Below are 26,135 nucleotides of genomic sequence, written 5' to 3'. Positions count from 1 at the left end.
AGCCCACATTAAGCAGGATTGACTGGCTGTGACTGTTTATGTAGCTTGACAGAGCTATGCTTTGACTGTAGGTGATTGATAAGCCAGTTGTGCCTACCACTTGCCTGTTTTTGTCTGTTGACTGAATTTGACTAGTCACAGTGCTTGCTTGAAATATGATCTGATTGTTAGTGACTAGCTGGTGTAAAAGGCATAGCAGGGGAAGCGGATTGATTTTTTGACTGTCTGCAGGAGGGTTAAGTTTGTGTTTTTGTTTGTACTGACACTTTTTTTTTTTTTTTAAATATATGATTTTTTTTTCTTTGCAGGGCTAAAATTGCAGCATGATTTCTTTGGCTTAGAGAAAGATTTATATCGGTCCATCCAGTGTTTTCCATGAAGTAAACATTTCATTGCGAATACCAAGGATGCGATTCCAGAAGAAAGAGTGTACTCTCTCAAAACATTAAATTAGCGTTCAAGGCTTTGCATGGCGATTATGAAGATATTTGACTCGTGAGGCTTAGATCTTCAAGTTTTACATAAAAAAAAAAAAATCAGGAATCCATGTACTTAGGTTGCGACCCTTGTTGTTGGCTAAAATGTGATGTGGATGATGTACAATAGAATAGCAGGGTAATAAACTGGGAACTTTACACAATGAAAATAGCCGGTTCAGTGATCTGAACCCCGACACGGGAACCACTGGACCGGCTATATTCATTGTGTAAAGTTGCCAGATTGAGGCTCTGCATGCCCATGGCGGAAGTGTGAAAAGAGCGAATTTTGCCCACCTGTCTCTTCAGCTTGACTCCCTTCCCATCTCCCACCGACACACCGTCGCCGTCGAGCGGCACCTTCTTCCCTAGGGGTTCCGCCCCTCCATTCTCCACGGGCTCCACTGTGTACTCTCCCTTCTTGCCCTCACGTTCCCGTACTTCTGTCATGGTTGCTTAGCGACTGTTTGCTAGTCTGGAGTAGACGGAAGGAAAATAGACAGGAGAAAATAAAATACCGACATGAAGCAGTTTGTACACCTCAGATTGAGACATAAAAAATATACCAACTACATGTATTAGCTGAAGTGGACATGTTGGCAATCACTTAAAACTTTGTCAATTTTAGGAATTAAGAAGGCTACACCGCATATTCAACTGATATCAAGAAACAGCTCCACACACTGCAATTTATGGTCAGTTTATATTAAAGAAAAACCATGACAAGTATTAAATTATGATCACTGTAGTGTGTCGAAGCCAATTCACAAAAAGGAAAAGCTGATTGACATTTGATAACTTTTGATCTCTGATATTCAATTAGAAAACAGAAAACATGGTATTGTGTGGGATTTTCCAATATAATTACCAAGCAGCTGCGCCATTACTTTAATTATTCCAACAAAGATGACCCAATTTTTATTTTAATGTAGTATCAAGCAGGGTGCATTCCTCCATTAAATACCGGAATTACTTCTCAATATTCAATTAAAAAAACAGAAAACATGGTATTGTGTAGGATTGTCCAATATAATTACCAAGCAGCTGCACCATTACTTTAATTATTCCAACAAAGATGACCCAATTTTTATTTTAATTTAGGGTGCACTCATCCATTAAATGCTGTAATTACTTCTCAATGTAATTCCTGACGATAATTGCAGCCATGAAACTCTATGGAAAAGATCTCTAAATTCCAAATTGATTTACCATCATTTAAAAAAAAATTAGCAGGCAAGAAAATTTGTTTTTAATAAAAAAAATTTAAAAAAGGAATGAAAATTCCACAAAAGATCAATTTTTAAAGGTTTTTATTTTTGTTGGACTTGAGCATCAAAAGTTTATGCAGTGGCATATATGCTGATAATTACGGTCCTTTTTGGCATTTGATGCTTGATCAATTAAAAAAAAGCTTTTCAAATTTATTTCACAAAGAAATTAGATTTTGAACTAATTATCTGAGAGTTAAAAAGCAATAAGCTAAACTAAAAGTTAAACAGACCCTCCTAATGTTTGATCAGTCACAGACAGTCACAAATTTCTTCTGCCATACATTTGTATACAGACCAGTAAAAACAGTCAGATCACTCTCATGTAAACACTGTGACTAGTCAAATTCATCAACAGACAAAAGAGGGTAACTGGTAGATGCAGCCAGCATATCAGTCACCTCCAGTCAAAGCATGGCTATATAAAACTAACAAGGGAATTCTCAACTGTTAAAAAAAGACACTTGATTGATTTTGACTGCTGTGATGGTGTACCTGAATTTGCCAGCCAGAGAGGGAGGGGTTAAGATGTTTGTATATTTTCAGTTTTGCATAAAGACACAAAGTGAACCAAACTACCCATTTTATATGTTATCTTTATGTGCTTTCCTTTTCTCAAACATTGTCTTGTTTCGTTTGGTTTGGAATACTTTGAACGACAGCCAAATAATTCTGGAAATGCCAGACAAGACATGCTGTGCAAGGCCCGGACAGCTGGAACTTGGCCAACCGTGCGCAACAAGACATTCATTAAAAACTGATCCCTCTTGATCCTTCCTAATCGACCAGGATGTTTTCGAGGATTTGCAGGATTGAGGAAGGTGGATCCAAGCCAGGTTATGGGGCTGGAGAGCCCTTAAAAAGTGAAGAAAAACTAATGTGCCAATTATTGGTTTAAGGCACAGTGGCAGATTTTGTGGGAGGAGGGTGGTTAGGTTATATGATTCATGATCACATGTAAGAGGGTTCAAAGCCTGATGCTGGCCATATGTTGTGTCCTTGGGCAAGCTACTTGACCCTAATTTCTTACCTCCGCCTAGGAGTATAAACGGGATTCAAGCATTAGTTTGGGAAAAACCTACATTATATGATGGACAGGCATAACTGTATTTTTACCATCTGGAGTTTTAATGCATTGAGAGTATTTTTAATTATGTTTTAATGTTCAGGACACTGGTATATGTTTTGTGTGTGTTTGTTTGTTTGTTGGGTTGTCTGGGTTTTTTTATTTATCTTTTCCTTACTCTGTCTTTTGTGATGTAATTGTGTCTGAGCTTTCAGTATAATTGTTTATATATCATTTAACAGTATTTTAAAATAATTTTTATAATTGTGTGATCAGGAGGAAAAAAAATCATGTATTCTTCCAACTTCTAATCTAACTGTATCCATTCTATTGTGTTATATTCCCATCCAGAGTGAACAAATATTCTCAGTTGTTTCAAGCCAAGGAAACTGGAGAGTAATGCCAGCGTGACGGTACATATTGCTCAGGACAGACTTAACATACATAATTTGGGCGGTCCTACTAAACTGCGTCAACAAGCTTTATTTGGTAGAAAAAGCAATAAAGAACATCTTCTGCATATCAATTAAAGTTAAAATTATTTTAAAACTTGGGGTTTTTTTACGTGAAATGTACGACGAATTTGTCGATAAGTGTTGGCCGCCATTTTGTTTACGTGAAGCTAGCCGTACTACGCATGCGTGAAGTGTACAGAGCCATACTACGCATGTGTGAAGTGTACAGCGCCATCCAAACAAGATGGCGGCCAACACTAATCGACAAATTTGTCGTACATTTCGTGTTAAAAAAAAACAAGTTTTAAAATAATTTTAACTTTAATTGATATGCAGAAGATGTTCTTTATTGCTTTTTCTACCATATAAAGCTACGTTTAATGTTCAAAAGCATATATACAAAATTTGTTGATGCTTGTTGACGACCGTTGACGCTTGTTGGCGCTTGTTGACGCAGTTTAGTAGGACCCTAATTTGGGTGCTGAGCCTTTAAGTACATGAAGATTACCGCAAGCACCAAACTCCACTCTTGCAGTTCAACACACAATGTAAGGATCATACACCTCAATGAACTCAGTCAAGATTTCAACAAATTAAGTCTTGTACAGGGAAAACATACTTTCAGGTTTTGCTTGAAAGTTTGACAGTCGTAAGAAAAGTAACACCATGTCAGTCACATTCCATCAGACATGCCCCCAAAATGGTCTGCCACAAAAAGAAAAATGGACTTTAAAACTTACTGGCAAAATCCTCTTGAAAAAGTTTCAAACTTCTGAAACAGATCAACGTGAAGTTTTCACACCATGGACCCAATTCAGACATGTTGGATTGTACGTGTGCATGCTGCGCTGACGCAGTGGACTATAGCATAACTGTGCAAACAACACAGCCCACTAACGGCCCTGCAGTTTATATTTGCCGACTTCTAACAATGGATTGCATATAAACCCTCCTGCCAGGTAAGGCACCAACAATGGCTCCGGACAAAAGGCCAGGTGTTGATTTAGGAGGCCTGGCCTGGGCAGGTGAATTGTGCCTGTGGACCGCCAAATCCCGAGCCAGACTGCAGAAAATCAATTTTACTTTCAAATCAACATCAACAGGCGGTGAAACAGGGAGGGAAACCCGTATGGATACAACGTCTGCATTAACTGGTTGAAGTGAAACTCTTTAAGCGATCAATGAAGCATGTTTAACTGTTGAAGGGTGCCAAAGTACAGGGCTGTGACCCACACAGCAAAGTGACAGACTGGAGAACCAAGGTCTCTTTCTACCTGACCGGCTTGTCTTCTAAAATCCCGCTAAAACCACTAAAATCCCTGAAGTACCGAAATTCAGCTTAGTGCAAAGTTTAGACACAATCTGAAGCTGAATACACTAAACAAATTAGCTGGTCCTCTTGAAGCTACTAAGTTACACCACCGACAGGGCTATAAACCACCTGTGCTCATCTGCAGCTGGGTGGAGAGAAATGATTTTTGTAAAGCCTCCTGCTTAGGAACATACTTAAGAACACATCCTAGAATCTCATTATCTCTTATATTACTCAGTGATTTTTTTTTAGCAATTTTTTAAAAAACTGTTGGTGGTTTTAGTTTGGTCACCTTTACAATGGCAAGCGTAGAGGGATCTTCCAAGGAGCGTAGATGGATCTTTTAAGGAGCAGAGGGTGTATTGTTAAGGAGCATCAAGTGTGTTGCCCTTCGAGTTTCTTGAGCTGGCCACTTACGGATATTGGGAGGGTTGGGTTTACGGAACTGTCTGACTTTTTAAAATCTGCACGAACATTCTCTCAATATCCATTATTAGGAATACCAGGAAAAAAATCCAAGTATTTTTTTCTTAAAATGTCGAAGAGAATAATGTCAAGTTGAATTTTAGGCATGCAACTGGGAATTTAGGGAAAAAATGAGAAAAGTCTAAACCACAAAAAAACTTTGTGCAGTATTTTTCGATTTATAATTGCATTCATGAGAAGTAAAAACAAACGAGGAAATCGGCGGTTCCGAGGAAAACTCGCATGCTGTATTTTCAATGTACATGTAATAGTACAATATCAAATTGTACTCTGAAGTCTGAATGACCTTTATTGTGTAAACAGCAAGAGAAAGTGATACATACAAACTCAACATGTTTACAAAATATTACTGAACTCCATCAATGAAAATGAAATCACAACATATCATCACATGCCAAGCCTTCACAGCGGGAAAAAAAAAGCAAAACAAACAATATCACTGAAAAGGAAAGAAGAACAAGACTAATAGAACATTACCGCCAAAAACATCCTCTATTCACAGAAGGGAAAGTCCGCGGAAATTTGGATTGATGCCAAGGGAATGATGAACTGCAGACTGATTTTCAATACATATGGAGGCAATGTAACGGTTTCATTGTCGGTCATGCACCTCGAAAAAAAAATTGGCACTTCCTGCTTTTGCCATTATTTTATGCGTCATCTTTACTGTCGTCACAGAAAGCCTTTAATTTCTCTGCAAGCATGCATCAAAACTGAACTGAATTTATGAATCATCTCATATTGCATATTAATTTTCACTGCAGCTAGATCTTTGGACAATTGCCAAGTTGTAAACCACTACTTTGTTTATGAATTGAATTATTCACAGGCTGCGGAATATGTAAATGACTCGCACAAAATTTCTGAATTACTCGAACCACAAATGAAGTCAAACTTTGGCATGAAGTGACTTTGCTTTTTTGAGTTTTGCAACTGACTGGAAAGCAGTAAATCTCAAACTAAAACCCAATCTGTTATGGTTTTTTTTGGTCAGTAGTTGCGGCCGTCACGTGAAGATCGTGATGGCCCGCAGTTTAGCATTTGATTAGCCCGGCTGATGTGGCTAAGCCGTCTGCCTTTACTTGAGTCGATCCCGGTGAGCTTCTCCAACTTACTATGTGATGTGGATAAACATTTTATAGTTTTGTACTTCATCATCAAATGGGTAGCAACTAGCATATCAATAAATACAACTTCTTTCGGTAAATAGTTACGGTCTGCTCGTCAGAGATAGGCAATAAATGCTATCGGCATTTACAGAAAAACATGTCGTGACCCAAAAACCCTTATCAAGGTTTATGAGTTTATCGTTGGCTACACATGTAGATGAGGGAAATTGCTAAAACATGAGCCAAAAGGCGGTTACTTTTTTTGGATACCTGCCAGGAAGACACAAACTGCTTGACTGGCCATGTGCCCAATTGACAACACATAAAGAATGTCTTCCTCTGAGACCAAAATCAAATTATAGGCCTGACATTTAAATTGGTCTGGCGCAACTGCAGAGAGCAATAACACTGCCAATCCTTGAAGCTCAAATGGGACACTCTTCAAGATCAATGGATTAAACTTCGACTAGTCACACGCTACAAAGAAACCCATGAGCTTACACCGAGTAACATAAAAGATCACCTGAACATCGTCAACTCATCAAGGGGGGTTATTACTAGACAATCATCACCACAAATAAGGACTGCTTTCGTTACTCATTTCAAGACCTGGCTTCCAAAACCCAATCATGAAATTAGTTGCTGCACACCTGACCCTAAACAACGTACGTTGACAACCTTCTAGGTGTTTGTACATTTTTGGAACAGAAACAGACTCAGAAGCTTCATAGCGCATACATTTTACAGGTACTTTTGTCCTTCCAAAACACAAATTGCAAAATACCAGCGGCCAATGTCATGGTGCTACTTACAAGTAGCAGAGAGTTATGCTACAATTGCAGAAAATTATATACATGTAGCAGAATACTATTTTATGGCATGGTTGCGTGAACAGGAAGAATTTTTAATTGTTAAGTCACTGCTTTAAGCAACTTTTTCCTCGGAGGTAAGCATGCCTTTTGCTGTGCTTACTGCTTATGGTCTCCATGAAATAGACAGAGGCTCTGTTAGCAGGAAATTGTGTGCTTAGCAGTGCTAGAAATTGGACCTTGTTCTCATCGTATTTCTATTACAACATAAATTTGCTAAATGAGGATTTCTGCTTAGCGGAAAACATAAATTACTTGCTTATTACTAGCTTTCTCTGCAATAACATTGCAGTATGGCATATGAAAAGATATGCAGTTGCACATCTTGTGCTAGTCTGGGATTTTTCTGTGAGTTTCCAACTTACAAATTATCTGAAATTTGTCAAACTTTTCAAGAAGCCTTTTGTATTACACAGACACCTTTCAATTCATTGATTCAAGCAATTTTGGAGAACTGCACCAGCTTAACAACAAAACAGAACAACAACAACCCCCCCCCCCCAAAAAAAAAAAGCAGGAGAAAAAAAGTAGGAGAATTTTCAAAAAACAGGACAAAACTAGGACTTTGGATGACAAAATCAGGATAAAAGTAGGACTTTTGTGGCTTTCAGTGGCAGTTTTCGGTGATACCCATTCACGTTCACAGCATCATACATCTGTAAGCCTCATTTGGCATGTTCTGTACTCGCAACACTTGAGCTCCATCCTCAACTAAGCTCTTGGAAGTACAGTTGCAGTACTCCTGTGTGATTTGTATGACAGTGTGCACTGTTCGGAAAAATGTTCAATGAGATTTCATTTTTCAGTGTTACAGGACAAAGTAGGAATTTCAAGAAAAAGTAGGAAAAGTAGGAAATTCAAGAAAAAAGTAGGAAAAGTAGGAAGCTCAAGAAAAAATAGGAAAAGTAGGAGCAAGGTAAACAAAAAAAATAGTAGGAAAAAGTAGGAAAAGAAGGAATACTCGAAAGCCTGTCCAAACTTAAATTCTTTGGACTGTATGAAAGCCTCGAGACTTAAAAAAAAAAAAAAACAACAACAAGCTTTTCCAAAATTCATAAATCTGTTCTCTTTTTGTTTGCAACAAGTCTTGGGGTAATAATTGATGCAAAATACCCCTCAGGATAGCAGACTTTCCATTGAATTCCTGCAAAGAGTTTGGAAGCCCCATCTACCTTTAACAATGAGATCTGGATGTTGTTACCCCTATCGGAACTTCATGAATGATGCAAGCAACGCTTTAAAAGCTGTTTTCGGAAACTGGATAGTGTGCAAATTACCATTAGCGGCTCCGATCGGATACTTAGACACTATCTACTGGCTAGCAATTGTACAAATGGGGCATCCCATTACAAATGAGAAAGCCATGCAAGATGTTTCCATCTGTATAACCACAATAGAAACATTCATCCACATAATCTGGAAGGATACTGTTCATAGTCATTAGGCAAGAGTTTTATTCATTCTCACAGACCCATTTTGTTACACAGATGCCTGTTTGTATGTCTGTGCTGGGTACCAACAATGCATCCATTGTCTACTCCCCCCCCCCCCCCATTTTCTTTCTTGGCTCCTCCCCCATGTCAGTAAGATACTCACCTGAACATTAACAGAACAACACATCAAAACTTTATCCCGACTGTTCCACCACTTAAGCACAATTTAACACTTGAAAAAGCTCCCCCTATTTTCAAAGTATGTAAAAATTAAAAAAAATCTGTCAAAAAATAAATTAACCCTAACTCCCTCGGGTATGTGCAAAATTGTATTAAAATTGGAGGATTGAGGACTGTTAGGGATGTAACAATAAAAAAAATGCAAAACCTTTTTGAAATATCATAATTTCTATGATGTGACCATTTTGCTTATTGACCAAAAAAACCTTTATATTTTCCATGCATCTTTCTACAAAACTGTTCATTACAATTTAACTGTTCTTAAGTGCATCAAAAAATGTCTAGGCAGCTTCAAATTGTTTTCTTCAAAAAGCAAACATTTTATATTTTTTTAACAGTGTCACACCAGCAAACCTCTGGAAGAATTACATTATGTAAACCCGCTACGGACATGTCCAACACTTTTTCCACAAATCGAAGATTAGTTCACCAACTTATATGCGGATCAAATCTCTACAGAATCACAATCATTTAGATCCCCCCCCCTTGAATTGCCAAAACTGATATTCATAATTGTCATATTTCAAACAGATATATATGTACTTACAACTGTCCTGACACAAAAATCAATCCAAGATTATCCGATTCTTTTTCAAACAATGGAGATAGTGTATTCCTGCATCCAACATGTCCAAAGGTTAGTATCCCCAAACGTTACTTCTTCCTGTCTGCTTCACCAACCGCTGCTGATTTTTATTCAAACCTAGAGGATGAGGTGCACAATACGACTGTACCAGCAACCAGACTAGTACTAATTGAATCGGACCCACCATCCATCGATCCTACACAGTCCCAAAAAAAGTGTGACGCGACACCATGCATGTACACGACTACCCAATACCAAATATAACATTACCCATCCCTCTCGAAACTACCCCCCCCCCCCCTTTCCCCCTTGGATGACCGAGGGGGTTTACATGAATAATTTACGCATCCTGTGCCGTGGACTTTAGTGCGCGGGCTCAAAAACTTGCAATTCAGGAGCCCACCTGCGCACGTGTGCGGCGGTGATTCGGACACGGACTTGACCCAACAAAATCAATGCCGAGCAGGTCACCCGACACTGGTGTGGAAACACTGGGTGGGGTCAACTAGGGCAAGAAGGTTGGAAAGGGGCAAAAGAGGGAAAATCCCATTTCATGTGAAAACAGGAAATTAATGTGATCAGCATGTGCACAAGTTGGCAAACATTCCTAAAAGATTCAAAAAATGAGACCAACTGTTAACCCGTGCCAAACACAAGACCCAAGTCTGTTCCAAAAACATGATTTTCCCATCGGTTGGAGAAAAGCCATTTTGGAACGACTATCACACAAATCGTCAAAACAATATGATTCAATTACATGACCATTTGATCTTGCCAGGACCTCAGAGTGCAGAAAAATGCAGAGTAACCAACTTTCATAAGTTGAGGGGACCAAAAATTGCTAAAGTTTCAATCGTTTCAAACTTCTTTAACACCACTGCAACGTTTCAAATTAATACAAATGCAAAGTTGCCATGGTTAGCCATTCACAATAGTGAGTAAGGCCATGTCTGAATTTCTTGGCTACGGCTTAGAATTACACAGTAGTCTATGAGAAGCGGCTGCAGCCACTAGCATAGACTTGTGTGTAATTCCAAGCCATTGCCAAGAAATTCGGATGTGGCCTATCAAGGTAATTTTGCACACAAGAGAAAACTGAATTTAAACAAACTCAGGGCAAGCCAATTTTAATCGACTCAAAATCTGAGCAAGCAGAAATGAGCCAGAAATTGAGTTACGTGAATCTGTCAATCCTTTACAATTAATTAAAAATACAAGTTCGCCATGGTAACCCATTCACAATTCAGAGCTACAAGTTTGTTTTTTTGTACAGAAAAAGGAAAAATTACTGTAAACAAACTTGCTCATAATATTTTGTGTAGTTTGCTAAACTAAATATCTGAGGACACAAAATACAAATTTGACATCTTGATGTTGTACCGGTATATTTGTAAAATACACAAAACTGAGCATATTTTGCATTGTCATGGATATATGTATATGTAACGGTAAGGACAATACTTTCGACTTTGACCAATCACCAGTTTGAACAGATATTTGCCGAGGCCGGCCCAACAACCAGATATGACACACCTTGCAATAGTTACGCAAGGCGTTCTCATAGACAACACAGATAAAGCAATTTGCGCATTGTGCCGAGTGCACTTATCGTTTATGTTATCACAAGGTCCATCAGCTTGACTAATCAACATACAAACAAAAAAACTTGAAAAGGCCAACAAAAGACGATACAAACAGAGAAGACAGATGGTATTGTTCCCAGTCTTCATTGGCAAGAAAAAAGTGGAAAATGCGTTGGAGAGCCATGGATTTGTACAATTGTTAGTAAATGCACGAGTAAATCTTTCGTGTATTCATTGTTCTTAAAATAGTATAAAGTACAGCCTCTGAGGTACCCTCCATCATAAGAGGTCTATATAACTAGAAGCCAAGTGTGATATTAGACAAAATGAAGGACTAGGAAGAAAATTAAGTCTCCACATTTATTCAACAGCTTGCATAGTGCTGGGTGGATGAATATTCGAACCTGCATTTATATATACATGTAGGTCAGACGTGACTTGACAATAAATGGATTTCACAGACGATTTCAATTACCAAATTCAAAACTATGTAACCTTGACCGGCATAGAAAAAAATGAAAAATGAAAAAAAAAAGTAGGACACGTAACAAAGAGGTTCCGAAAAGGTAATTTCAAGAGCTTTTCAGAAAGTAGTTTCGTGCACTGCATTTGGCACAGAATTGGGTTCAGACTAACAATGGTACAACTTCAATGTACATGTAAAATGGATACAAAGGTGTATTTCATGACTTTTGAATTGCAACAAAATGTATTGCAAGGGTCTTTTAATAAATAAATTCCAGTTCAATTTTGCTGCCATACCCCCCAAAAAATTAGATTGAAGCAGAAATGCTTGAAATAATGAGGTATCACAAGAGGGTTGGGGTCAGTGGAGGTGGAGCGTTGGAGGGGCAAGGGGCGACGATGGGTTAAACGTTGGGTTAAAGATAAAAAGGCTACTTGTTACATGAACATGTGCCTATTAACTGAAATTTGTTAACCCCTCAAAAATTTCACCCCTTTTTGATATCAAACACGGTTGCAGATGCAAGGCAAGTTGTGAGTGTCCATAGAATGGAAAGTGCGAGGAATGAAACCATTCAGAAGACAGAAATGCATTTTGTTTGAAAATTGAATGCTTATATGCTTACTGGGGAGTGTGGCGAAGTGGTTAGGGTTTGCGACTCATGATCAGAAGGTCAGGGGTTCAAATCCAGCTGCTGGCCATATGTTGTGTCCTTGGGCAAGCCACTTCACCCCCAGGTGCCTCTCTCCACCCAGGAGTATAAATGAGTACCAGCATTAGCTGGGGTGTAACCTGCGATGGACTGGCATCCCATCCAGGGGGAATAGAAATAATCTCAGTCGTTTTAATGCTACTGAAACCGGTAATAAACGCCAGCCTGATGGGCCATACTGGCTTGTGGAATACTTTACTATCTCTCTTACTGAAAGCAAGATACAAGAAGTAGGGAATTCTTGGGGAACATCATGGGGTAAAATGTTGGAGTATCTTGAAAAAAAAAAAACCTGAAAAAAGTTGTACTGTGAAACAACATTTCAAAAGTACAAAGCATATCTGACTATTTCAACACCCAATAGTGGCGTAACTGGTGGCAATTTGTAGGGGGGGGGGGAATTTGAAGAAGGGGGGTTGCACTGTGGGTCCCCGATTTTCTGGGAGGGCACTCAATGAACTTTTGCCTTCTTCAAACATTTCAAGCAGTTATGCCACTTATGCTCATCAAGACATTTTCATCCAATTAAATCCCTCAAATAAAACAACAGAAGATACATGTAACAGCAACTCACACTTAAACATAAATTGGAAAGGAGAGAACTATATATGGCTGTCAGACTTACAAACAATTAGTCAGCCCATAATCAGCCGACACGTTCCCTTTAACCAACCTATTAAGAACGTCACAGTTCATCAAGTTCAACATCCTCCTGTGACTGTCAAATCATCCTCTCAGCTTGTCATCAGCTATTTTTATTTTCTTTCCGGGCTTCGTACGGGTGTTGCCTCACACTTCAAGACAACCCTTGCTCGGGGCGCTGGCCCCTGCAAGCCAATGAAAACACAGAACCCGGGCATTGACAGACATCGACAGACTGCCTTGACTGGTTTACTAGAAAAAGTCAACACCTGGGGATTTGTAGAAGCAAATCCTTATCCGGGATTGTCCGGATACGAGGCAGGCTAGCTTGAAAAGGAAAACACGTACAAAGTATTCGCGACTGGGAGAGAAACGACAGTGATGATTTGGCCTCATGCAGCTGCAAGTGCACGCATTCTTGTCATTGTTCTGGGATAGCTGTCTGAGGCGTAGGTTTTGGCAGCATACATATAACTGTATTTGGAAAGTTGGAGACCGGACAGCAAAGATGTTTCCGTAATCAATGCTTGATATATATACAACAACAAACGCTGTGAATTAGTGTCCAGCCAAAAAAAGCAAATTTGTCTACAGAATTTTGTTGAGCTGTTTTTCAGATATGGCTTTTTGCCAATAACATATGAATGGACAGCAAAGATGTTTCCGAAATCGATGCTTGATATATATACAGCAACAAACACTGTGAATTAGTGTCCAGCCAAAAAAAGCAAATTTGTCTACAGGATTTTGTTGAGTTGTTTTTCAGATACGGCTTTTTGCCAATGAACACATGAAAGATACATTTAATGATACTTCAGGTCAAGTACATGTAAAAAAAAATGTACAAATTTCTCGCCTCCGAACATTTCCTTTTTCTCGCCTACCTCCTTTTTTCCCCCCGTTTTTTTTTTAAATCATACATTTCCAATGTATTTTGACTTTGTTTTTTGGTTTGTTTTTTTTGGTTTCCGGCAAAATTGTAGCTTTGCATGCAATCTGGTAGAAAAGCTGACAGCTCCTTTGGGCACAAAAGCATCAGCAAAAGGGTCAAGAAAATGAAAGAATCCATCCGCCATCTTGAAAAATGTGTCATCTTGGGGGGGGGGGAGGGGAGGGCTGCCTCCTCCCTTTTTTTCAAAAAGCTCAGATGAGAAACTATTTCTTTATACCTTGGCCTTAGCAGGAACAAAATTTTGTATCTGTTTTATGAAACGTTTTAAGTTTTCTCTTTGTAGCACGCAGAAGTTGATTTAGAAGATCCATCTCTAACTAGACAATATCATACAATATCACTCCTAAATCTGCAATATTGCATCATATTCACAGGGGAAAATCTCCAATATGAGCTCCATTCTGAATGAATAGGTTTTCACGACAACAACAAAGAAATAAAACTTGGGGATTATTTGTGACGCAAATCAAAATCCAGTCCATAGGTGCTCATGCTCTTGGGTACCAATCGATCACAAAACCTCAGTTTACATAATACAGATCTTTCAGCACATTCCCTAGTGAAAAATGGAAGAAAAAAAGGGTTTCCATGCCTACAGGACAAAGGTAGATTACATCTTTCTATTTCCAATCAGCTTACGTATCTGAATTCTTTTTTCTGCCTTCATACCACAGAGCAGCAGTCAACTTTTGTTCTTCCTTTAGGAGTTATTTTCTTCTTAAGAGTTTTCTTAAAGCTACATTTTCAGGGTTCAGCTACACTGCAACTTGTTCTGGGTTTTATTACATCATGAGCGTTCTCAAACCTGTATGTTTTCAAGCTGTTAGGCCAAAAAAAAGTCTCCGGTTTCTGGTATGGAGCTTGCCCCCAAAGTGGTGCGGCGACACGGCTTTTTGTTTCCTTTTTTTTTTCTTTTTTTTTTCTTCAAATGTGGGCTGACGACTGCAAATGGTGTCCGACTAAATTTAGTGCAAAATGTATAAGAGTCCAGAGAGGCCACATAAAGCTAATACTCCATCGTAACCCCATCTAAAAACACGTCAAAATTGTGCAGCAGCAGGATTCCAGTCAAACCAGTGAGTTTGGCGGTTTTGAGACATCATTTTACATTGGAAAAAAAAACCTTTTTAATTTTGCCGACGCGCATGGCTACGACGACACGCCAGCAGACCAGAAACCGGAACCTTATTTTTTTGGCCTTAAGAGTTTGAATTACCCATAAATCGTTAAAGGCTGTTTGCAGGAAATACATACATATACTCTGTAACATTATCTTTATGGGTTGCTAATTTCATAATTTATAATACTAGGGCTGAGAGAAATGAGAACAAATGTAACCCATCTGTCAAGACTGCCATAAAATCTAAATGATCTCATGATGTCAACAAGGCAAAGTAGATGAAATTGTGTCCATAATCTATCAACATTTTTGCACTGCAAAGTAAACTGTTAAATGAATCACAGTTATACCGCCCAATGCCAATCACGCAGCCAAATGCAAAGAAAAGTGACAATCACGCTACTTGACAAACACGGGGAAAACTGGCTTATACCAGTACCAGTACCAGTACTGGCGGATGGGGGGGGGGGGGGGGGTGTCGGTCGTCCCTGAGCACATTTGAAGCGTATTATAGTTCCAAAGCTGGTAGAAATGACTACGGAGTACGGGGTCATTTACTGAGGCTCGGGAGGCAGGAGGAGAGGGCAAACCACTCTCTCCGCCCCCCCCTCCCCTTAAATCTGCAAGTGGTTACCTGAACAGGCCCAACCAACTCTTCTGAAATGCCTACACACTTCAGCAATTTGACAATGGTAAAAACATATTTTTCTCCCGAGGGAACTCATTGTCCCCTAAGCTTAAATGAAAGTTCCTGACAATAGCAAGGCCGGTTCTAGCCTAAGGCCAGACAAATTCCTGCTCTGTACAACAATCAAACTATTTATTCAGGACATTATTAAATTTACAATGTGGTAGACTGTTATTAAACTGTGACAGTGATGAATGTTTTCCTTTTTAACTATTCAAACCACGACAAAATAGACTGCATGAATTTCATGAATATCAACAACTTCTACAAGCTTGTTTCCGTGTATTTTTCTACTCCTAAAAGTAAAGCGAAATCTCGATAAGTCAAACCTCAAGGGAACAGGTTCAAAATTTGACCTACATGTAAGCAGAGTTTTGAGTTAAAGCTACAGTCCATCATTTGTAATTTGTGCATTTTGTTCGTTTGAAGCAACAAAAGAGTTCAAAATCTAATGAAGGATACTGAGCAACTAACCTGATGAAGTTTCAGCTAAGCTTCAGCTGTACATTCCGAGAAAAACAGCATTCTAAGATCTCAATTTCAAATCAAAAGTTACTGAATCATGTTTTGAATTGTTTTGAATTGCAGCTATACGCGACATCGCGCACTGATCCGACGAATTATAACAACCGCGCGCGCGTGTGCGTCGTTCCAATATTGTGCGCGCTGCGCTGAATAACAAAATGAACTACTAATTTAAATTTTCCTACGGTGCTTCTTAAGAATCACCGTTGGAAATGCCTTCTTTCGTTGATTACTTCAAAATGACAGCTTCCCAGAAAGAAAAATTTCACAGGGAGTTTAGTTCCCTTACTATCTTTCAACCAAGTTTGTTTTTAAACAATAATTACGCCAGTTACTTTTCGGATGGCTGCAAATGATGGACTATAGCTTTAAGCAGGGTTGTATTTCATTGTTATACTACTGAAGAGAATGGATTCTTTGTTTCACTTAACGGCTGTTTTGAGATATCAGAGTGTGACTTATCGAGATTTTAATTGTACATGTACTTCATGTATACCCAAAACAACTTGTAAATACTAAAAATAAACCTGATTTTAACTTTTGTGTTTTAGCGCAGTTTTTACAATTCATTTATTCTTTAGATGCGTCTCAATTTGCTATGACTCTCGAAATTTATTCCACTGGATCCGGTTTAGTCAGCTGTTTTTAGATACCGATTGTGCCCCATGAATAATTTGAATACAGAGGATAGGACTACCCATAACCCTTATCAGACAGGGTGGGGCTCAAAAGGTTTAGCAACGATAACACAGTTATCATACGTTTTTGGCTGCGCTCTGAGTAAAGAACAGGGTACACTGAGCTCAGTTTTATCAGAATAGACAAGTTATTGAGGATTAGATTTGGGTATCGTTAAATACACATTAAAATGTTGCATCGCTACCACTGCGCCATATCCTGTTTGGAGCGGGATGTCAATCACACGCTTTATAGCATCAAATTACACAACATAGAGGACTTAACATTTCGGTCCTGCAAGGACCTTTCTCAAGGGGAAAATCCCACAGTTCGAGTCAAACAGTTCATTCACCCTTTAGAGCACGGAGAACTATAGGGTTGGCTATGTTACCTCCCGAGTGAAAGTTGGAAAAAATCACTCGGGTGGGACTCGAACCCACGACCTCCTGCTTTCTAGTGCAGGAGGTCGTGGGTTCATTTTTTCCAACTTTCACTCGGGAGGCAACACACTGAGTATACAGTGTTTAAAAACGTCAGTGAAGGGCAAAAACCTAATTTGATTTATATCACCCCGACGCAAAAAATTCCATCTTATAATAAATCGAAAATATGCTGGAAAAGTACAGGGATTTCGGGGGGAAATGTGCTTTGCCCCCCCCCCCCCCCCCCCTCCCACCCCACGAAAAAATCCTGGTGACACCAATGATCACATTTTCAAAAGGAAGGCAACAGACACTCCGCTGCGAAAACACATCTACCCCATTTTTCCCCCCAATTTGTATTCAGCACAAGTACTAAATTATTTTCCTGGCAGGTTTGACCATTGCTACACTGCCAAGAGCACAGAGAAATATATTCGATGCTCATGACCCTCAATAAATTTACATTCACCTACTCTTGAAAAACAACACTGTAGTATCATTAATTTTAATCGGTCAGTTGATGGTGAATGGCGGAGGATGACTATTAAATATTTCCAGTATAATTATTGACATAAAAACACAGGCAGTTAACAGATGTGAGCTCTCACATATATATAGAGATACAACACTCCATTGGATTGCAATGCGTGTAAACAATTTTTATCGTCAATCATTAAAACCGTAATTTTTCAATTTGTGGATTTTTTTTTTTAAAATTTTTAAAGTTCATTCTGACTTCGAAACACTAATTTGTACTGAATCTGGTACATGTACATATTCATGTATCTCATTTTTTTTTTTTTTTTAAATACCTTACCGGGGATACATTTTCTAATTTTTGGGAGTCAATTTAGGGGGGAAAATTTGCATAATACAAATAATTATGTTTTTATTATAACAGGAATTGTCTTTTTAAGTTGATTCAAAATGTTCAAGCTATTTCTTAGCAACAAAATTTGTCATGTAAATTTAAAAGAATATTTATGCAAAACTGTAAACTGTGAGAGAAATACACTTCACAAAATTCACAAAACATGTGAGAAATACAACGACAGTAGTAAAATAAACGGCATTCTGAGGATCAGAAAACATCAACATATTTAGGAGAGTGTGGCTGTTGTGAAACGACCGTGAAAATACCACGCATTGACGGAGAACCACACTCCATACTAGGACGCACGGTTAATCTCATCTTAATTTCCGAGGGAAGTATAGTATGTCGTGGCCGTGCCTCTTCGTCCATATGGACCGAAGGCGTGCATTTATTGGCAGAGCGCCAAGGGGTTGGGTTTGCATCAGACGCTGGTATTCGGGGCAAGACACGCCGCGCGGCACGTCCGTCTGCTGCAAAACGGCAGGGAGTATGCACTATGCAGTCGAATCGTGGGCCAACTCATGCCTGACAAGCATGTGTGTCTGATCGCCGCGTGGGCTGCATATATACACGTAGGAATCCATTAGAGTTTATTTATGTATTTCAATCGTGTCACAAATGGAGGAGAGACGAGGGAAATCCATTCAGAATGTATCAATGGTCGTGCTTCATTGTTTTTGCCTGAAGCAGCCAACGAGGGAATGAAGCATTGTACACGTACACGAAAAGAGGGAAAGAAGGACTGAAGTAATGCTTACATTTGTGGACAACTTAGAGTTACTTTTTTGTTTGACTCAGTAGCCCTAAAAGTGCCCACAACTGCCCTGCCATTTACTCCTCAAATCGTCCAGCACTCTATGATTTTATTGATTTATTGATGAATAAATACAAGATAATACAATTTCATACAAGTGCTAAAGGGTTAAATATACATGTATGTACAATTTTTTGAACGGGGGTTAAAACGCCTCTTCATAAATTGTATGCATACCGGCCTTTATGACTGTTCCATTTTCAACACATAACCCAATGACGCTGCTTGGATGCACATGTACAACCAAATACAGCCACAACTTGAGATGTTTTGGTTTTTTGAAACCATGACAGGAAAAAAAGTGTTTACGTGAGCTTTGAGATGTTCCAACCAAGCGTCATCACAAACGCATCTCATGGCTGTGGCAAGGGAACACTGGTCCCATTCCGAAACACAACCAGTTTTTAATCAATATTCATGTTCAAAGACAGCTACAGCAATCCCTTATTGTGCAGTTTTCAACAAAAAAAACAAGCAAACTTGTATATGAATTCCACAAGAAACATTCTGGCAATGACATTCTGGCAATGTAGGTTCCGACAACATGCCAAGGAATCTGGTTCCCTGCTCGGTATGTCGGTCAGACATGTAAAAATATGCTACACTGACTTGATTACTTGATGAGAAAAGCACCTGTCTGACTAGGTTAAAGCCTCCCTCTCAGTCTCATACCAATCAACCCCACCCACCCACCTCTTCACTTTTTCTCAAGGACCAAGGAAAAATACATTAAAACTGCAAAATATCCCATTCATTAACTCAGTGGCTGTCCAAAACTTAATTAAAGGCAAAAGAAAGTCGCTATTAAAACAATCACTTTACACATAACAACAAAATTCTAGGCATCAATTTCAGGAAAACAAAGAGAAGTACTTTCTCACTCCTGTGAAGTGGTGTAGTACATTCTTCAGTGAAAATTAAATGGGATAAGAACAGTATAGTGATTGAAAAATTACATTCCAAAAGAAAATTTGATTTAAATTTTTTTTTCTGCTTTCAAAGATTTTCTAAAAAATAAAATAAATTATTAAAACCAGAAGTATCACTGTATTGTTTGTGTGAATAAAGTCTACTTGAAAAAAAATTAAAACAGCATTCTAGAGCTTAAATGTTTTCAATTAACCCATCAACAGTCTGTTCATTAGAAATATTGATGCCAAATTGACTGACAAAAATACGCAGACATCAACAAAACAATAAACAATTCTTTTTTCTTTGAGAGATGATACCGTACCAGTAGCACATGAAATGCATTATTAATTTATCTTCAATTTGATAACACATGAAATGCAATATTATTTTATCTTCAATTTGATACCATGTACATATCTGTGAGGCATTCTGGCAAAACAAGACACAACAGGGCAGAGGTTGATATGAGTGTTTACGGGTGTAAGGAAAGAGAATAAAACTCTCCTTACAATACTGTTGTTTCATTTCAATCGGACATTCGGTTGACAATTTATGGATGTTTAAAGTTTGCACTTAACTACAGTACATGCCAAAAAGTAAAATACTGAGAAAAAGGCCTATAAAGTTTCAAGTTTTTTTGTAGTCATGCAAATGAAAGATGCCAATAAGCCAATTGCTTGTAACCTACACCCTTTGCGAGTTAAATTTGAATAACATCTGGTACACTGACTTGCTCACAATGCTTGGCACGTTTTAACTTTGAATTCTCCAGACCAAAGACACTGTTGCTAATCACATGATTCTTGGCAAGCTCTTGCATAGTTACGTAAGAGACGCTCAGCATCAATAAATTGCTCACAATGGGTGAGAATGGTACAAAGACACCAAACCATACCGGAGCTGGGGGTTGCTAGCGTAAGGCTTGCCCGAATCAAGTCATACAGCAACAGTCTCTTTGGTCTGGAGAATTCAAAGTTAAAACGTGCCAAGCATTCGAGCAATTCAGGATACCAGATGTTACTCAAATTTAGTTCGCAAATGGCTTATTGGCTTTTCTTCAAAGCACTTTTATTCCACGATTTGTATACTATTTCTTTAAAACATGTGTGGTAGACATATCAAAGGTTATAAATATCAATAAATCTGAAAATAAAATTCAGTTTTATGCCCAGTTCCGTCTCATTTTACCAGAAAGCCTCACATATGCCAAATCTGAATAAATATACCACGGACTTGTGCTGTAATTTATCACAAAAACTTCATATCTCAAGCAAAATTCATGTAAATGGGTTTGGGGTACATGTACATACAAGTACAGTTTCAGCAAAGAACATTGTTGTTGTTATTACGTTATCATTCGGTAACATAAAGTTTGTCATTCTGAATAATTGCCGTTACAGTTTTGAGTTCATTTCTGAAAAAAAAATTGTGCTTATTGTTGGTTTGCACAGTTCAAGAATAACTGTGCATAAATTGCTTCAAGATCTTTCAGTCATGAGAATTGTAGCCGTTATTTTGGTCTTCCGTGAACTTCTATCTCTGTTAAATGGAACCCATCGTTTGCTACCTATGTGTGTGGTCCAACTCTCTCTCTCTTCCCATTCAAGCAAGCTGATCTTTTGAAAAGTAACTAAAGTAAGCAAGATGAGTTTTAAAAATGGCAGAAAGTCGTGAAATCCATGTTTCCAAGGAATATATCCAACAACCAACCAAAACTTATCGGACATCCCATCGACCCCAAAAATGAAAAAAATCTGGTTAGCTGTTTGAACAGTTAGTGCTCTACGCAGTTCAAAGGTACAAGGGTACTCACCACTGGTTAAATATGTTGAGTCTTTCCAAGCTGGTTTCGTCTGTAAGCTTGGGTTCGAAAATCGCTTCCAATCTTATCGTGTGCCACTAAAAATCCTTGGATTGGAAGAAAACAAACGGTGGAGTTATAAGAAGGTGTCCTTCCGATAGGATTTCACCAATGCAAAAAAATCGCAGAGGCGAAAAGTTTGTGGGGCTGGTGATGATTGCAAAAAGGCTCACAATACGAGTACCGGCATGCGATGGTACACAAACAATAAAGCGTTTACAAAGCAGCGTATCAGGTGGAGATGTGTTTACTTTCTGGCAGATAGGAGGGGTGATCTGGTATCTGCAACCAGGGCGAGTTTGACCAAAGTCCTGTTCGCTTATCTCCGTTTGTCCTGGAGTGTTCGCACATTTGAACACGCCCTGTACACGCAGAGCGTGTAGGAGCGAGTAGCATTGAAAACCGACCACTGTGATTGGTCGAGCAAACGGTCAAGCAGTAAAGCCATGCTACTGCGATATCAGTAAAAGCAACAGTTGGGCGTATTTACGCAACAGCTGTACTTTCCAGATAAATGAGACTTAACAAAAATGTGGGTTTTATGCGCACCTCACAAACACATCTTTTCCTACAACCAACATTATGTCACAAGAGTAAGCTCATAAAACAACAGGCCATTTCGGCAAATTTGGAAAGCCATATGGTAAATAAAAACTTCAGAAAAAAAACTGTTTTATTTATTCAACACTTAAGTACTACTTTTATGTGCACATGTGCAAAAAACAAGCAAAGTTACAAACAACTGCACGTTCCAATATCTCCATACTCACGGTGCTGTTAAATCAATACAGAACCTGTAAAAGTTAGTACATGTTATTTTGAGTCAAATCTCGCCTTGAAAAACTACTTTTTGATGTCTTTTCATTTTCTCATTGTTGGCAAAACATAGCGGGCTTGAGTTTTGCATCAAACTGAAACTTATTTAGTGAAAATGTATTTTTAATGTTAACCAATGTAAGAAATCTTCAAGTTATCAATAATTGGTCCCGAATACAGTGTCTCCTCAAATGTAGAATATTCGGAGTTTCCAAACAAGAGAGAGAGGCAATTAGTTCATAACTTGGTCACCAGTATCGAACATTGTGCAGGTCCATGGCAGAAAAAAAAGTGGGTACCAGTGAAGCAAAATAAACCATTTTATGGGTTCCGTGCAAAAGTACCGCCTCAACGGTAAGAAACGGAGAGTTGGGGGTGGTTAAAAGGGTTAAAAGTGGTTAAAAGGGCCTTCTCTTGAGGGCACACAGAGCTCATAGGGGCTACCAGTTAAGCTGGTAAACCCACATGTATTTCTAAGGGTCCAGACCAGTAAATGGACTGCCATAGACCTCAGTGGTAATTACGCGCATTTCCCAAAATTATCAAAAATACTCACAACTATCTGAGGTGTTCAAGACAGGCATCAAATTAAAAACTTATTTCATCAGCTTTCATTTTCTGTTCAATTTTTGGGGGGGTTAACCAATTACTTTTGGGAGAAAATTCCATCCTAAGATTGTCACCCCTAAAAGTAGTCCTGAAGCCCATCACCATTTTGAAAATGGACGCCTATGCTCCATTGCAAAATAGAGCCATTTTAAGGCCTAATTTCATCAAAATTTCACAGAAATACGAGCTCTCAGTCCTCTGCACGGCTTCCAACCTTCTTTTTTTACAAATCGTCAAGTTCGCGGCCTTCATAATACCAGCCCCTGGCACTGAGTGGTAGGGTCAATTTTCACCTTTTGTATTCATATCTGCATTTATATTATGGTCGGAATAAGTCAACCTACAAAGTGGTCATTGAACAAACAAAAGGACCAGTTAAAGTAAAGAACTGGGGGTGTTTATGTCAATAATTCCAAGGCTGATCAAGTGGTGAGCGAGACAATAAAAACAACTATTGCGATAAAGCTGCATATCGTAGGGAACAGGGAACCAAAATAAGGCAAACAAAAAATAGAAGTTTGCTTCGTACGTATTTGACTTCCACACATTTAATTGAGTAAAACCTGAAGTGCGCTAAAAAAAAAAAGTTGTACGTCCTAATTTCAACCAGCATCCAATACACTATGCACATTTCCTAAACACTAGTTACAGTGGCGTAAAATAAACATGGCATTCTCAAAACAAAACAAAATATTCAAAATTTTCAAATATTAATGAAAGTAAATGGTAATTCTAAAAATCCTTTGATTAGTTAACACAACAACCCAATTAACTAACAAGACACTGGGAATACTGTTAATAAATAACCAACAAAATATATGCAAATATGTTAATTTGTATTTATTTTATGATAATAGAGCGTGCAAGTCTTACCAGTTCACAATTGCTTTTCATGTGAACATCTGGGTACCAAACACTGACTAGTCTAGTCACAGTCTCCTGTGTTAGAATTTACCCACTTGTTTTCTGCGTGATCGATTGAATGGAAATTGAGGTCAAAACGTTTAATTCATTATAGTCATCAATTTGCCATATTTTCAATACGTTGAAAACTGTAATGCTTTCCCAACCAATGCCCCTGGCTTGATAAGCCTAGTCAGGTCACAAAATAAATGCAAAAAATTAGGATGTCCAACAAGCTGTACATCCTTACATGTGTACATGTACATGGTGCCCGGATGTATTGTATTCCGTGAAAATGCACGTACGCACGTTTTTGAGGTCAACTTGCACGGTCTATATTCCAAGGAGGTATCAGTGGCATTTTGGAATAAAATTAAATTTCACAATTGACACCAATATACATGCAACACAAATATGATTGCTTAATATATAAATCTTTATTAATGTAAATATCAACATTAATACATTCATTTTCTGACCATGCGTGCTAGCGTTACTGCACCACTCTTTGTTGAACTGGAACATCAACATGACAAAGTGAATGTTATTTCAACACATTTGAGGACTCTCGTCCTGCATGCAAGAAGAATGAGTTTAAATAAGTGCACACTAGACTAAAACTGAAAATTAAACGAAGGGAAACATGCAAATTAAACATATGGCACATCAATATGTACACAACATGCGTGTCTGTGGAAGAAACTATTCAAATCAAAAGTGCATTTTCTTTTAATGATGAATGTAGATTTTTTGTTGAAAAAAAGTACCTCTTACCTTAAGGTACCGAAGCACGTCTAACTTGAAACAACTTACATGTGTTTTTTCCCCCAGAGTTTATGAGTTATTGGGGAACCTGAAAACGGCAACTGCAAGAGTTGGTGGCGGGCGGGCGCCGGTTAGACAATACGAGTCCTGGTTTGTCGCAAATGGTCCGCCTGGAATAGCAAGAGACGTGGTTGGTCGCAAGACGTTGATCGTTCTGCTCAAATCAGCGACAGCTGCGGCGTGGGGCAGAGACGTTACAGAGTTATGAGGTCAACTCAAACCTCAGAATAGCTTAACGGTCCTGGTTTCCAGCCAACGTAAATCCCGTCGTCGATTCCCGTAGGGTCCCGCCGTCTGCTCATTCTAAAAGTCGACAACGATGGCCAAAAGCGAAGGCACCAATTGGCGTCGGATCCAGACCTACAGTCTACATATAGCAGCCAAAGAGATAGTCACCGTTTAAAAATCCAGAGATTTAAAAAAAAAAAAATTCCAACTACAATCCCTAGATTTAAAATCTTTGACAAAAAAATCTATGAGTTCCAGCTTACCTGTTTTCAGCGTTTGTATTCTTTCAGAGGAGCTAGCTGTGTTAATAACGCAGCGGCCTTATTCTTGGCACCTCAAGTGAAAAGATCTGGGAATGGCAACACAGAAAATGCATGGGATATATTAAATCCGTGGAACGTGCACGTTGCCCAGCACTGGAGTGGGGTCAACTACATACGTCACTGGATCGCTACTGTCATATTACAGTACGATAATGGAGATCCCGATGCAGTCTACGCTGATATAAAAAGATTACCATCAATTCTCATCTGCAGTTTGGCACTTATCATCTGAAGCACTTACTCTACACCGACAGGCAGTTTTCACGAAATTAGACTCGATGTCAATTTAATAACACACTTTTCTGCGTTTCAACGACTCTTCACACTGTTTACAATCAATTTACATAGATATGAACAATGGAAGCCTCGCCAAGTGCAGTTCTGATAGTTAACAAGAATACAAAATCACACAGTACCTCAAAGGCATTCAAAAATCCAGCAACGACAAAACTATAAATGGCAAGATGTGATAAAGCTTCCTGGGTTTTAAAAAAACTCGCGGCCACCGTATCACGCCATCGGTGAGACACAAAGACCTAGAAAAAAAACCCTAATACTCGGTTGTCCGTAATATATGCAGCTGGTAGAGTAATATGCAAGGTTGGGGCATATTTCTTTGTGAGGCTGGTTTGAGCTCGTGTGTAACCCAACACGAGAGATCAAGTACTGTATCGTGGCTTGCCAGGGGGCCTTATTTGATCCCCTTTATTTTTAACCGAGGTGATGTTTCGGTGCCGCAGCCTGATTACCTTTTTTTTTTAACCAAATGTGTTTTTGCCAGGCTGGGCAGTTTGCATTTAAGCATGGTGTTGAAGTACATGCGTATACCACTGCACTTTGGCTATTGTGTACTCCAGAAACATGAGGAAAAAAAACGGTTCC

General features: G+C 38.7%; 1 protein-coding gene across 9 annotated transcripts in view; it reads right to left on the bottom strand.

The window, feature by feature from the left end:
* Positions 1 to 26,135, bottom strand: part of LOC119737072 (b(0,+)-type amino acid transporter 1-like) — a 56,432-nt gene that overhangs the window by 21,679 nt on the left and 8,618 nt on the right. For 6 of the 9 annotated variants that reach the window (XM_038211152.1, XM_038211153.1, XM_038211149.1 and 3 more), the window contains exons 2-5: positions 25,194 to 25,279; positions 24,691 to 25,069; positions 21,502 to 21,596; positions 774 to 951 (exon numbers count right to left, since the gene is read on the bottom strand). In XM_038211152.1, coding sequence (XP_038067080.1) covers positions 774 to 926 — 153 coding nt within the window. In that variant the 5' untranslated portion in view covers positions 927 to 951; positions 21,502 to 21,596; positions 24,691 to 25,069; positions 25,194 to 25,279. Of the gene's footprint in view, positions 1 to 773; positions 952 to 4,005; positions 4,159 to 9,261; positions 9,282 to 21,501; positions 21,597 to 24,690; positions 25,070 to 25,193; positions 25,280 to 26,135 lie in introns of those variants that run through there. The other 3 variants (XM_038211151.1, XM_038211156.1, XM_038211155.1) reach the window with 3 other exon arrangements.

Source organism: Patiria miniata, unplaced genomic scaffold (genome assembly GCF_015706575.1).
Source record: "Patiria miniata isolate m_02_andy unplaced genomic scaffold, ASM1570657v1 HiC_scaffold_3, whole genome shotgun sequence".
In the NCBI taxonomy this organism is placed as follows: domain Eukaryota; kingdom Metazoa; phylum Echinodermata; class Asteroidea; order Valvatida; family Asterinidae; genus Patiria; species Patiria miniata.
The sequence above is the reverse complement of the archived record's forward strand: the minus strand, read 5'-3'. Positions and strand labels throughout refer to the sequence as shown.